Consider the following 12,784-nt stretch of genomic DNA (forward strand, 5'->3'; position numbering starts at 1 on the left):
CACGGTGCCCCCATTCGTTCTTCATTGCAGGATCTTTCTGCGATGAACGTCGACGACGATTATGACGAATATTTTGACGATATTGACGAGCAAACTTTAGCCTCATTGGCCGAGCTGGAACAAAAGAACGCCTCCAACGCGCCCGAGGAACCTCCAGCAAAACGCCAGAAACTTCACCATACACCGGACGCCTTTGAGCTCGATGAACTTCCCGAAATCTCTGTTCAAAATAATTCTTATTACACCGACATAGACACTCTCTTATCGGAGCGGGATCAGAGGCCACTCATTACCACTCGAAACGACCATACGAACGCCAGCACCATTCCATGGCCACATTTAGCCACTAGAAACGCCCATCCATCAAGTCAACACTCAGTGCAGTTGAATGCTAGAGTTGGCTCAACTGGTTCTCATCACCAAGCTAGGCGGGGTGGCTTGCGGAGACCCAATTCTAGGCTTGCCATCATCACGTCGGCGTTGGCCACTTCTAGGCCACCCATAACTCCTGCACCTCTTCAAACATTCAACACCGGACCTGACCCTCACACACTAGAGCAGATAGACGCATTGAAAAAGAATCTCAATGAGGTGAGTAAATATCATTGCTGAATAACCCAAACTCAGATAATGCATAGTTGCATGAAGAAAACACGAGAATTCAAAACTTTCTGAGGGAAGCGCAAGAAGCGCGGTTCTCCAAAGAAGGCGAAGTGACCATTTTGAGGAAAAATATGGAGAAGGTCTAATCCTTAGTTTCTAACTCCGCGTTTGTATGTCTCAAGTACCTTTTTAGACTGCTCAGGAGCATGCTAACCAGCTAGCTAAGTTTCGAGCTGCAAAAGAAGAGGCGGATGCAAAACAGTTGAACATGCAAAGAGAAATGAAAGAAGAACTGGCTCGACTGAAATCTGAGCTTACTTTTAAAGTGAGTGAGGTGCGATGTGCGGTGACAGTCCATCAAACGCTCACTACCCTTCTTTCATCTGTGAAATGGTTTGAAGCAAACCGAAGCTGAGGCCCATTCGCTTAGGAAACCTCCCGCGTCCGCCCGCAAGAAACAGACGCAAGCTTCACAGTTACCTCCCCAAACCCCCGTAGGGAATGGTCGAGTGATCAATAGCGTATTACTAGACAATCCGGCATTTCGTACACCTATGAGGCCGCCACCCCAGGTCAATCGATATGCACCATCCCCTGAGGTATCGCGAAAGAGTTCGTTACTCCCTGGATTCGTGAACGCGTTCGATCAATCGAGGCAAAGACGTACTAAGCCCGTCTCCAAAGCATCTCAACCTGTACTGAATGACAACCCTTTCGACGTGACGGAGGGATCAGCGGAAAGAGATTCTTCTCCAAATCCTGTCTCAAACTCACCTCCGATCATACAACACAATGATGATATTCTAATGGACGACCTTCCTGGCGTAAATCTCGATGCTAGTCATAACATTGACCAAGAAGTGGAAGACGCAGAAAGTGACACTAGTGAGGACCATGAACTGGTCTCGGGTGTGCCTGCTCCGCAGTTCCACTGCAATGCCGAAGTGAGTTGATGGTGTCGACTTACAGTACTTGCGCCCCTCATTGTTTCTCAGCTTACCAGAATTGTCCTTACCCACACGTATGTGGTAGGCAAGCTTCCAACGTTACAACTTCTCGTTGAATCGGCTGCATCTACGCCTGACTTTTCGTCTGCGGAACTCTTTTCCTCCTCCATCACTTCTATACTTGAGGTTCTTTCTAACACCTCTGGGAATTTTGCTTACGAATATAGTATCTCTATCTTAACACGATGTCTACTTACAATACTTAATACTCTCAGGGTCAATCATCTGGTGAGGGCCACATCTACCATGTCCGACGAAGCACTGAAATCTTCTGTAGATACCCCCAATGATCTCAGTTCTCAATCTACTTACTGCGCTTTTACGGTTCTTTCCCGATTTCCATCTTTCGCTTTTATCATATCCCGAGAGCGAAAGCGATAACAGGTCCAAGATATCGGTTCTACTCTGCCAGATTGTGATCGAACTTCTGGATACTTCAACAACTCACAACTTTCTCGACACACTTTCAGTCGAAGTATTCAATCTCCTCGAATCTCTCGTCTGGAACGTGCCGCAGAACATGGTCGTCAAGTAGGATTTCTGTCCATTAATCTCCTCCAAAGCTGCTAATGTAACCCCGCAGGTTGTCCGTGTTTTGTTGCAATCGAGAATTGCCCTCGATCTTATTTCACACTGCTCAATCCCACTCGTTTCTATCTCGCAGTACCCGCTTTCTAGCGTTGCTTTTTTCGTGTATGTCTCGAGCCTTTATCATGCTCTATCACTAACATATGCGAAAAGACCCTAAAATGTACGAATATTGTGTGACTAACACGACGGACACAACCGAAGACGGGACTCCTCTGGATTTCAGTCGCACTCTCAACTTGGACCGTCTATGTTCTCTATTGATAGATGTCCATCGAGATGATCCAGACGTGAGTCTTTTCTCTTCTTTCGATTTCTTTCGCTCGTAAACTTATAAAGCTTGTGCCCAGGCGATAAGCATGAAGAACCACATCCTCATGTTCTTCACCGCGTTCTCACTGGCACATTCCGACGCCCTCAACCTACTCGCCTCCTCATTAGTTTTCATACCCTCGCTCATCACTCACGTCGCATACCTGTCAAGACCGATTTGGGAAGAGGAAGACGCAGAAGGTTTCGAACCTCAGTTTAGACCTGCATCATTGTGCGTTTTTTTTCACGAGGCCCTCTTTTCCTTTTTTTTCAGTCTGAGCTTGGTGTAATAGAACAATTCGGGCTCTGAGTAAAACGTTATCACTGCTGCATCACATCGTATTCAACGCTACACCGTCTGTCAACCTTCCCGACAAATTTTTACGAGCACACCCACGTGCTTTCAACGGAATAAATCATAACTTTATTGTAGCCTTTGGACGTTTAAGCTACGCGGCAGCTCCAGATTGGGTTGATGTCGAGGAAAGGCGTATGATGACAGGGATGATAGGTAGGCTTCAATTTTCCAAAGACGGCCTTACCGACAATCTAACGAGTACACAGAAATGGCCACAGAATTATTGGAGCTTGTGGTTGATGGTCCAGAGGGAGACGGTGTTTGGTTAATGTACCACGACGGGCCGGTTGATGAAGCTATGGATGAAGGAGAAATGGAAAGGGAAGTCATTGGGCCAGATACAGCACTTTGTCAATCTTGAACGCGTTGTCTGTGGTCTGTGCATGTGATTGCCAAGGGTCAGCCATCTTGACAATCTCATTGATTAGACTCGCTCTGACCCGACGGCAAAAACGGTTCACCCAATCGATCCTCCTTTGAAGCTTCCTGGTAGGATGTTTTTCTGACATCGCCAGTCTTTTCACTCGCAGATCACACATCTCGACTCTGAAGGTCGACACGAGGCGCCGACTAATCTGGAAATTATGATGAGTACAACGTGGTATCATGGATTTTATCGTGAACACACTTCCAAACCGGATTGCGGCCAGTAAGGGGCCCCTTCGTGGTCCAGGACTGCTTTAATGGAACCTAATTTTCCGTCCGCATCCATCCAGAACTGCCATAGACATTCGTTCCAGTTCGAAATACGATCCCGGAGATATAAGAACCGTTCTGTACACCATGATGGAAAATCTCGACGAATGAGTAAAGGTGTAAGCTCCGGAAGCGGAAATGACAGCGTGGCCGAGGGACCGATGATCACACAAGGCGTACTAGAAGCGTTATCGTGTTGAGCTATAATAGACTCTCTGAAGGCATGGGAAGATGATGAACTGAGACCTCCAGGAAGTATCAGAACAAACGGAGTTGAAGCCAGTAGCCTTGCGAGATTAAGAAGCGCATTGGAAGAGTATGTCTCAGGTCGAGCTTGGATGTGAAGTACATGGACAGCAAGATGTGAGAGCGGTGGTTCGCGCTTGAGATTTTCCAGAGATTGATTTAATGCAGTAAAGGAAGTAGCATCCTGGGTAGTGACAAGAAGCGATATTGGACCTATTCATCGGGTAAGGCTGTGTGACGACAACAGACTCGAGATACGCACCTTTCCAGTGAGTTCCCCATTGCACGAGTTTGTCCTCATTCACCAAAAGTTCTGATTCATCTGCCCAAAGACAGAGGGTGACGGATAGGTTGGAGGGATTTCTGGGTGTGAGCCCTACTTCTAAATCCTTGATCCCCGGTTGAAAGGACACGACTCGCGAGAGTTTCAGACTGTCTGATATGAAACTCACAGGCGAGACAGGACCTATGCATTGTAAGACGACAAGAAAGACTTTGGGCAAAGACCGACTCGCCTGTCTTCTCTCTCGCGTCCCCTGGTAACGTAGCAAACCGGTTGCGGTAAACCTTGTAGGGTGCATAGACCAAGCTGAAGAGGCAATAGAGAATGACTATGATCTTGAAGGAAATAGTTGCCCAATGAAAGACACGAGTTCGTAAAGACGCTGTATGAGGAATTTCTGTGAAACTGAGTCGCAGGAATGACTCGGATAGTTTCGGAATTTTGGTTGAACTTGAGGATGGCGGAGGTAGTAAAGCACCTTGACCGTGTTCTTTGGTTATGCCAGTAATCGAGGAGGAAATCCGAAGTCTTGAACTAGCAGTAGAAAGATGGCTTTGGATACTTCCAGACCCAGAAAGCTTTGGCGAGCTTGACATGGTCGATGACCGGGACAGGTAGACGAGCGGCTATGCTATATCAGTCAGCTAATTGCATCATCCTCTGTAATTCAATCACCCGTCTGCCTTTGTGAATGCTACATCGACTAGCTACCATGAGTGTCCCCAAAACTCGTATTTCAACTCTCCCACTGCCCCCCTCAACTCATCTCATTACACACAACCTTACCCCGGACCCACACACTCCCTCTCCCAAAGCTTTTATCAACCATGTCATTCCTAACAATCCAAGTATCCAACGAAGAGCCAGATTAATCTCACCCGAAGCTCATTTCTCCTATGTGACCCCATTCCCATTACCATTCCCTTACCACGTCGAGCCTCCAAAGGACGTCAACGAAGAAGATCTGGACAAAAGCAAGGTCATCGAACAATGGTTGAGCGATCGAGAAGCTAAACATCCTCGAGATGACGATGGAATCGAGAATAAACTGAGGCTACACTACCCAAAGAATCGCGACCAACCAGGAATACTTATCGGTCTGTCCGAGACGGGTTTAAGAGACTGCGTACCCCACTTGGATGTTGGCGATGCATTCGCTCAACTTGGTACACCCTCCTTGGTAACTGAACCGGTTTCTGTCAACGGAAAGATAGAAAATCCAATATCGTCCTCCGAAGACGCAGTTGCTGTTAGACAAGAACTCATCGACGTCCTCAGTGGTCATGCTGTCTTAATGTCTTCCGACTATCCTGCTGCCGAAGGAGAAGAGGGAGAACAGAAGCGAGGTTTCGTTCCATGGTCCTTGAGATACTCCGGACATCAATTTGGTTCGTGGGCAGGTCAACTGGGAGATGGTCGTGCAACATCCGTTAGTGAGTATCAAAAGTTCCTTTGTAGTGCCCTTCATTTCTCAACCTCAATTTTGTGCTCAGTGGTCACTCCCCATCCAAACCATCCCGAAGAAACCTACGAACTACAGCTCAAAGGAGCGGGACGAACGCCCTACTCACGCTCAGCAGATGGACTGGCTGTGGTAAGGTCGTCCATTAGAGAGTTCCTATGCTCCGAAGGTTCGTTTCCAATCCATATTTATTTCACAAACATGTTCATCTAACCCTCCTGCTCCACAGCAATGCACGCCCTTCAAATCCCCACCACCCGATCTCTCTCCTTGATCTCCCTCCCTTCTCTACCCGTCGCTCGGGAACGCATGGAAACTGCATGCATAATGACCCGCGTAGCACCATCCTTTATCCGAATCGGCAACTTTGAAGCTCTCAACGGACCGATGCGGATGATGTTCTTCGGCGGTGGGCAACAAGAAAGTAACTTGGAAGCGCTAAGAACATTAGGAGAATGGGTCGCAAAAAGGGTGTTGGGGTTGACTGTAGCTTTACAGGGAGGTGCTTGGGCTAAACCGTTGTTGATGGAAGTCGCGAGGAGAAATGCCGTGATGGTAGCTGGGTGGCAAGTTTATGGGTTCATGCATGGGGTTATCAATACGGATAAGTGAGTTGTTTGCGGTGTTAGGGTTTGCGGCTGGCTGACTTCTTCTGACACCCCAGTGTTTCGATTATGGGTCTGACTATCGATTATGGTGAGCCGGGATCAGCTCTTTTTTCCGGAGCTTTGTGTGATGTTGATCTATGTAGGTCCATACGCCTTCATGGACGTCTTTGATTCAATGCATATTTGTAATCATTCTGACGATGGGGGTCGATATACTTACAGAGTGAGTCTCTATTTAGTTTCCGGTTGGGTACCAACTCATAATTGTTACTTTCAGAACCAACCATCCATGATGTAAGCATACGTTCTTTTCCCTAACCCATTATCTAACTATTTCCTCCATAGCATATTCGCCCTACGTGCTCTCTTAAACGCACTCTCCCCGCTCATCGGTGCTGAACTCTCCAACAAAGGAAAACCCATCCCAACGGACTTCTTCAAAGACGCTTCCGAGGAGCAAATCGACGAGTGGAAAGCTGCAGCGATGAAGGAATGTAAAGACGAATTAGAAAGAATGACCCAAGAGGAAATGAGCATCGAGTATGGACGGTTGATGCGGAAACGTCTTGGACTCCGTCGGCAAGACGAAACAGACGAAAGTCAATTATCACGACCGTTATTGAACATTTTGGAAAACCAAAAATTGGATTTCCATCGTACCTTCCGGGTTCTTTCTTCCTTCCGGCCGTCCATGGAGGGTGAAGAGTTGGATAAATATATTCAAAGTCTGTTATCGAACATTTCCGAGCCTTTGATGGTAGACGAAATGGACGCTAAACGGGAATGGAGGGAGTGGTTAGGGAAGTATAAGGACCGTATCTTGAGTGAGCAGGAGTTATGGACCGGGGAGGAATGGGAGAAGCTGCGAGTAGAAGAGGCGAAGAGGGCGAATCCGAGGTTTGTATTGAGGCAGTGGGTGTTGGAGGAGGTGATTAGAAAGGTGGAGGCTGATGCGGAGAGTGGGAAAAGGGTTTTGGGGAAAGTGTTACAGGTAATCGTTTTTTCCTTGTTGGTTGGTCGGTCACCTTACTTACCCCCTCTGCCATCTTAGATGGCTTGTAACCCATTCGATTCTTGGGGTGCTGAAGGCGACGCCAGAGCAGAGGAGAGTTTGACTGCAGAGGAAAAGGAGGAAAGACGGCTTTGTGGTGTAGGGGAAGCATCTATGTTGGGATTTCAGTGCAGTTGTTCGAGTTGATATGGATCTGTCCCTACATACAGATTTCAATTGTACAAAGGATAACATAACTAAAAATGGGTTTACATAGTTATCGACGATACCAAATCTGCTCAGTTCCTCGCCACTTTTGAATCCGTACCATCACTGCTCGCATCTCCAGCAACCGGCGATCCAGTCCTCCCATTCTCGGCGTCACTTAGACCATTCTCGCCCTTACGGAGGTAGAAATAGAGCGGGGGAAGACCAACGAAAAGGGCGCCGATGATGTTTCCGATGTAGGCTGCGATGAATGATCTTGAGAAAAAGGAATAAGCGGGAGTGAACACAGATTTTAAAACAGGAAACTCACTTGCGAATGTATTCCGCGACAGTTAGCTTTATAAAGGGAATCAGTTTCAGTCCTATAGGACTCCAAGGACTTATGTACATACATCGGCTCCGAACATCATCCCCATCGGAACAGAAAACATGTTTGCGACCACTAGAGTACGGGTATGGGTATCAGAGGGTAATCGTTTGGTTCGTTGAATCGCGAACACATACCATGGTCATATCCAAGCGCAACAAATATCTGTTTTAACGTGAAAAATCAATGACATAAGTAAGGGAAAAGGACGAGCCATACCCAGATCGGCATCCATATCGCAACAATCTACGTCCCCGGGTGGTCAGCTGCAAGGAGTAGATGTACAATATAAAAGAAATACGTGCCTTTGATATCGTCTCTCTAGCGGCTATTCCTTGCTAAGACGGGCGGTCAGACAAACCGTGAAACCCGAAGAAAGGAAAGAAAGAAAGAAACACTTACCCATACCGCGACACACACCAATAAATTGCAACCTATTCCCCTTAGGAATATCTGATGCCACTGAGGATCACCGGCTTTGTGACTGTTATCATGGATAAGTCAGACTAAGGAATAAATGCAGAAGAATGGTGCTTACATTGCAAAGGTTCGAATATAGGTACGGTAAGGTTCAACTGAAACGATGGCGGTATCTATATAAAAAGACAGGAACGGGATTATGTGAATTCATTCAATCAAAGATAGCCTGCCGAAGACGTACATCTGACGAGAATGGCAGCATAAAACAGACTGCCAACGAGGTTTCCGAATGTCACTGAAAAAAAAAAGAAACACGTCAAAAGACTGGGGATTGTAACACCAGCAAGGGACAAACGAACGAACCGATAAGCCAATTAACGAACACGCTCCACCAGGGGATGACGCCTTTGATGGCACCCATGGGCATGATCTGAGCAAAAAATATATATAGGTGGTTGATTCCAAATGTGGAAGAACTATCTCATACCATCATGTTACTCGTCAACAGTTCGGTGTTGGTCAATGAAATCCTTTGATGAACATTACCACGAGGAAAGGACAAGAAGAATAAAACGAGCAACACACATGATAAGCCCCACGGGGAAGACGGCAGCAGAGCCGACTAAACTGATTTTAGTAGAGGTCAATAAGGAAGCACCAGAGAAGACCATTCACCCTTGATAAGACCTGGATTACTCTGTGTGAACCCAGGAGAACCGCCTGCTACTACTTCGGACAATAGGCCTCCAATCGATAAGTAAACGCCGCCGAGCTGGAAAACAGGAGAGTTGGAGTTGTAGCGCAATCAAGTGCTAGAAAGATCTTACAAACTATCAGGAAATCAGTTAGAGATGGCTTGGCTAGTAGGCTTGGGAAAGACAGCTCACAGCTTTGATAAACACGGACTCGTATCTATCTCTATGTTTGTGAAGCGCGCTTCTAAGCAAGGCTGCAGTCACTGCTGCTGGTTTGAGGGTGCTTGGGTCGTCCATGGTGAAGTTGGGGGGAAAAGCGGGATGAACAGATTTGTCCTTTTTATTTCACATCGTGGTCGGAATTATATATAGCACTGTTCATTTGTTGAAACTCCGGAAGACTTCCTCGAAATAGCAGCGGTCGGTTATAGCTCTTTTTCTCCGACTCAAAGGCCGAATACCCCCGGGTCGCCCACGGGAACTCCGTTCTTTGAATCTTCGTCAACACTGGGCCTTTGCTCGCCATTCCGTTGCCTTCACCGACAGATGTCAACCCGTTTCCGTTCTTCTATCGGCCTTGAAAGTAAGGCAAAAAAAAACGTTTCCTCACCCCGTGCCTGGAGCTGAGAACCACTATCCGCTTTTCGACTCTTAACTCCCAAGCTGATCATTGATACTCGCAAAGTGCGTCCGCATATGGTTCTCATGCTTGTCGTTGCCTGGGCTCCCTATTTGACAGAGGTGGGATATCAAACGAGAACTTGGGGGTCGAAAAACAAACGATGGGAACTCACTACGATGGGAACTCACTACTTTGGTGTAGGTACGCCTGAGTCTTTACTCGTGCGTCGCAAGCGCTGAGTGGAACTTTCGCGGGACAGTGTATTACATAATACGCAGGCCAAATACCCTTTGATTCCCGAATCCCCGATTGATCAATGTAGAATTGTGAGAAAGTCTATATTTAGATCCTCGAGGTAACCTCTGGGTCCTGAAAGCGACGAAATACAGCACGTAAACACAGCCGACGGGGTTATTCTAAAATAGCAGAATAAATAGTAGTACCAGGTTTCTAATGTCAACAGTAAGAGAGAAAAAAAGAACGCCCTTCATCGTCTAGTCGATTCAACCCTCCGGGCCACTTCCCGGCGCCTCTTATTCGACAACGTAGGCGGAGGAAATGGCTCGGGTAACCCCTGCATAGGTCCAGGTTCCGAGAAGAAAATTCGAGGTTGCCAATCCGGTGGTTGTTCCTTCATGATAGAGGAATTTCGAAACTTTTCAACCATACTGGCTTTACCCCTGTGCGAAAATATCAATCCCATGAACATCCATAGAGAAAAAAAAAACATACTGAATATCTGCATAACACATATCCAGAACCTTTTGAGACTTGCAAAGATTCCACTTCCGCCCAAGCTTGGCTCGAGCAAACGTGAGTAGACTCTCGACAGTCATGAAATTGACAAACGCATAGCCGAAATTACACTCTAGTCATAGAGAGAGAAAAACGTCAGTCAGTTGTGCTTCAGACACGAGAAACGCCCAACCCACTTTCCGTAAAATCCATCCGCAAATAAATAAAATCAATCTTCCTCCCAACAACACCTTGGATGAATGTGACCAGCCCATCACTAGTCAACTTGTTGGGGATGTTTTTAAGCATCACCGTCGTGCGGAGGTCTTCCCTATCCTGGAGCCGGGACAACGAAAATACGTTTCCAGCAGGTCCAGGTCCAGGTCCAAGCAGAGAAGACGAAGACGATGGACACGTGCTTGGGGTACGCGGTGGAGAAAATGAGCAAGGACTCGGAGCGACGCCAGCAGCATACCAGGTGTTGTCGCTGAAAATATATGGAGGACCCGGAACTGGGACAAAGGGACAAGGACCTGGAGCAAAGACAGGAAGAAAGTCGTACCACCCGTTGACATTGCTTATGAAGACCGGCGGCTCGAATTGCGGTTGAGGCGGAAAGCAATACGGGTTGAAAGGTGGTGGCCCAAAAGCTTGCGGGGGAATAGCAGCCGTCATCGGGAGACCTCGAAGGCCCAAAGGGGCGAACATCGGGGTCGGGGGAGGTGAGACGGCGGGTCCTGCAGTGTAGATGATCGCAGAGGAAGCCTCATCTTCGCAAGGCACCGGAATGACAGGTGTAGCATCCACATCGTCAACCCAACTTGGGCCAGGACTGGGACTGCGTGTCAATGGCGGTATGAGCAGCGACGACAAGGGTACCTCCATCTTGGCAGGACGTCTCGGATCTGAAGAGGGAGGAAGCCAGATGTTAGGTAGACTTGGACACCGACGCATGTTTTGCCGAGTAGAAAAAGGAAACGATTTTGGGAGAATCTCTGCAAGTTCATTTTCCTTCGACCTTTTAATGTGCTATAAATCGTCCTCTTCCAAATACTGAGATTCTTGACCGACGACTTGGTCGGTATAAGCGAGTTACCTTGATTGGGCAGGGTTGCAGTTTGCGTTTGTCAAAATCAAAATGGAGTCAGATCTCACGCAAATGGTGTGGAGGTTGGACGATAAGGTAACAGCGTACGTCACATGTCACGACACACCTTATTGTGACCGGTCGCGTATCAGTTCCAGTCAAATTCGGCGATACATCCCTCCTTTTTCCAATGTTTTGTTCCCATCGCTTGAATCGAGATATGCTTCGCCACATGCCCACAAACACGAGCCAGAAAGAATATGAGAGAGAGACCAAAGACGCAAAAAGCACGGTAACTTGCAGGTTTCAAGTGCATGGGCACGTCTCGCTTGACTTTTTGTGCCCGTCCTGCTGGGGAAGGAAACTCGCACATATAGCACCACTGCCGTACAGATCCCCCAGCGTCCACCGCCAGCCGCGGAAAGCAACAAAGGTCGTCTTTTTTTTTTTCCCTTCCAGATTCCGCTCCCACCTGATCGATCATCCTCACGCACTCGGGGGGCACAAGTTACCGCACAAGCCTCCGCTATACTAGCATAAAACAAAGCTTAACACACTAAATCTTGAAGACATTGAAATGCGGAACCTTGTTTCCTTCCTTTTCCTTTTTTTCAATCACAGGTAAGTAACTTTTGAGATTCGAGGGTCGGTACCTAAGGGAGTCGCGTTCGCATTACTACCCCCTCTGCCTCCGCGCCTTCGATTGAAGCCTATTAAACGTACACGTTGCTGGGAGGGGAAAAGGTTAGATCCAACCTTGTATTACGGACGTTTTATGGATCTCACTCGGGAATACTAAGTGGGGCGGGGGGGGGGACCTGAAACATCTTGAATTTTAAAAGAAGAGAACCTCATGATACCGCTGGGGGGGGGGGTGGAGATATCAGAAGGTCAGAGGTCTTTTTTTAAAACAGTCCAACCGCCTACGCGACCCTGGACAGAAAGAAGGATGAGATGTGATTACAGAGCGCATTGTTTTACGTTGGTACCCGAACGGCGATGAGGAAGTGATGGAAATGGACAGAAAACAAACAAACAAATACGGTGAAAACGACGGAAATGAAGAGAGATGGAACGTGAAGAAATCTGGTCATACAGTCGGAACCTGAAAAAGATAGAGGCCGCGGGTGAGCGTCGGAAATCGGAAGTCAAAGAATAATACAGGAGCAATACGAAGTACATTGGTGACAAAGTAAGCAACGAGTGCGGTCACGCTGGACCTACAAGTCCGGACGGCGTGGTCTGAGTACCGGCCCTCCCTCGATTCCTCCGTCCTCCGCCAGCTCTCAGCATCTGAAGGTCCGCATGATGGCTGTGTGTATGCATTGGCAAGTCTAGGCTGACACTCTCGGCCCGGCCCTCCCTACCCCTCTCCCTCCTTCTCTGATGCGTCGCCTTCGGGAAAGGTTCCGGAAGTCCTTGCATCGGTCCAGGCTCCGAATAGAAGATCTTGGGTCTCCAGTGCGGCCTCTCGTC

At 47.7% G+C, this 12,784-nt stretch overlaps 5 protein-coding genes across 6 annotated transcripts; 2 read left to right on the forward strand and 3 right to left on the reverse strand.

Moving 5' to 3' along the window:
* The first annotated feature begins 9 nt into the window (after nt 1-9).
* On the forward strand, nt 10-3,396 carry E1B28_000582 (uncharacterized protein). Of its 2 annotated transcripts, none has more exons than XM_043146436.1 (12): nt 10-591; nt 639-773; nt 830-928; nt 1,005-1,547; nt 1,599-1,838; nt 1,888-2,141; nt 2,194-2,303; nt 2,352-2,488; nt 2,549-2,742; nt 2,804-3,021; nt 3,075-3,266; nt 3,351-3,396. In XM_043146436.1, exons 3-11 carry the CDS (start codon nt 872-874, stop codon nt 3,227-3,229), a joined length of 1,908 nt encoding a protein of 635 aa, XP_043015138.1. In that variant the 5' UTR covers nt 10-591; nt 639-773; nt 830-871; the 3' UTR covers nt 3,230-3,266; nt 3,351-3,396. The 2 variants fall into 2 exon arrangements, with proteins under 2 accessions (XP_043015138.1, XP_043015137.1); XM_043146435.1 differs by having other exon boundaries at nt 639-743; nt 797-928; nt 3,075-3,243; nt 3,297-3,396.
* Nucleotides 3,397-3,399: 3 nt separating this feature from the next.
* Nucleotides 3,400-4,391, reverse strand: E1B28_000583 (uncharacterized protein; the record flags this gene model as incomplete). The annotated part of the gene is made up of 3 exons (XM_043146437.1): nt 3,400-3,438; nt 3,497-4,023; nt 4,073-4,391. The coding sequence occupies 3 exons, from the start codon at nt 4,389-4,391 to the stop codon at nt 3,400-3,402; spliced, it is 885 nt and encodes a 294-aa protein (XP_043015139.1).
* A 386-nt stretch (nt 4,392-4,777) lies between these two features.
* E1B28_000584 (uncharacterized protein) lies at nt 4,778-7,361 on the forward strand (the record flags this gene model as incomplete). The annotated part of the gene is made up of 8 exons (XM_043146438.1): nt 4,778-5,526; nt 5,587-5,724; nt 5,785-6,163; nt 6,220-6,251; nt 6,307-6,386; nt 6,441-6,457; nt 6,509-7,154; nt 7,215-7,361. The coding sequence occupies exons 1-8, from the start codon at nt 4,785-4,787 to the stop codon at nt 7,359-7,361; spliced, it is 2,181 nt and encodes a 726-aa protein (XP_043015140.1). The 5' UTR covers nt 4,778-4,784.
* A 92-nt stretch (nt 7,362-7,453) lies between these two features.
* On the reverse strand, nt 7,454-9,732 carry E1B28_000585 (uncharacterized protein; the record flags this gene model as incomplete). Its single annotated transcript, XM_043146439.1, has 16 exons — nt 9,659-9,732; nt 9,475-9,592; nt 9,057-9,398; nt 8,845-8,941; nt 8,755-8,791; nt 8,657-8,699; nt 8,533-8,599; nt 8,411-8,464; nt 8,288-8,342; nt 8,152-8,233; nt 8,055-8,087; nt 7,969-7,995; nt 7,887-7,914; nt 7,775-7,824; nt 7,693-7,718; nt 7,454-7,637 (listed from the first exon to the last, which is right to left on the reverse strand). The coding sequence occupies exons 3-16, from the start codon at nt 9,159-9,161 to the stop codon at nt 7,454-7,456; spliced, it is 888 nt and encodes a 295-aa protein (XP_043015141.1). The 5' UTR covers nt 9,162-9,398; nt 9,475-9,592; nt 9,659-9,732.
* A 241-nt stretch (nt 9,733-9,973) lies between these two features.
* On the reverse strand, nt 9,974-11,175 carry E1B28_000586 (uncharacterized protein; the record flags this gene model as incomplete). The annotated part of the gene is made up of 3 exons (XM_043146440.1): nt 9,974-10,166; nt 10,219-10,354; nt 10,419-11,175. The coding sequence occupies 3 exons, from the start codon at nt 11,173-11,175 to the stop codon at nt 9,974-9,976; spliced, it is 1,086 nt and encodes a 361-aa protein (XP_043015142.1).
* Between the last annotated feature and the right edge of the window lie 1,609 nt (nt 11,176-12,784).

Source organism: Marasmius oreades, chromosome 1, assembly GCF_018924745.1.
Source record: "Marasmius oreades isolate 03SP1 chromosome 1, whole genome shotgun sequence".
In the NCBI taxonomy this organism is placed as follows: Eukaryota; Fungi; Basidiomycota; class Agaricomycetes; order Agaricales; family Marasmiaceae; genus Marasmius; species Marasmius oreades.

Bases quoted from the DNA above. Each gene is read 5' to 3' on its own strand.
- E1B28_000582 (XM_043146435.1), top strand. From the start codon at position 43: ATGAACGTCGACGACGATTATGACGAATATTTTGACGATATTGACGAG. The intron at 592-638 runs GTGAGTAAATAT...GATAATGCATAG, and splicing joins TGAAAAAGAATCTCAATGAG to TTGCATGAAGAAAACACGAG. The intron at 2,304-2,351 runs GTATGTCTCGAG...ATATGCGAAAAG, and splicing joins TCTAGCGTTGCTTTTTTCGT to ACCCTAAAATGTACGAATAT.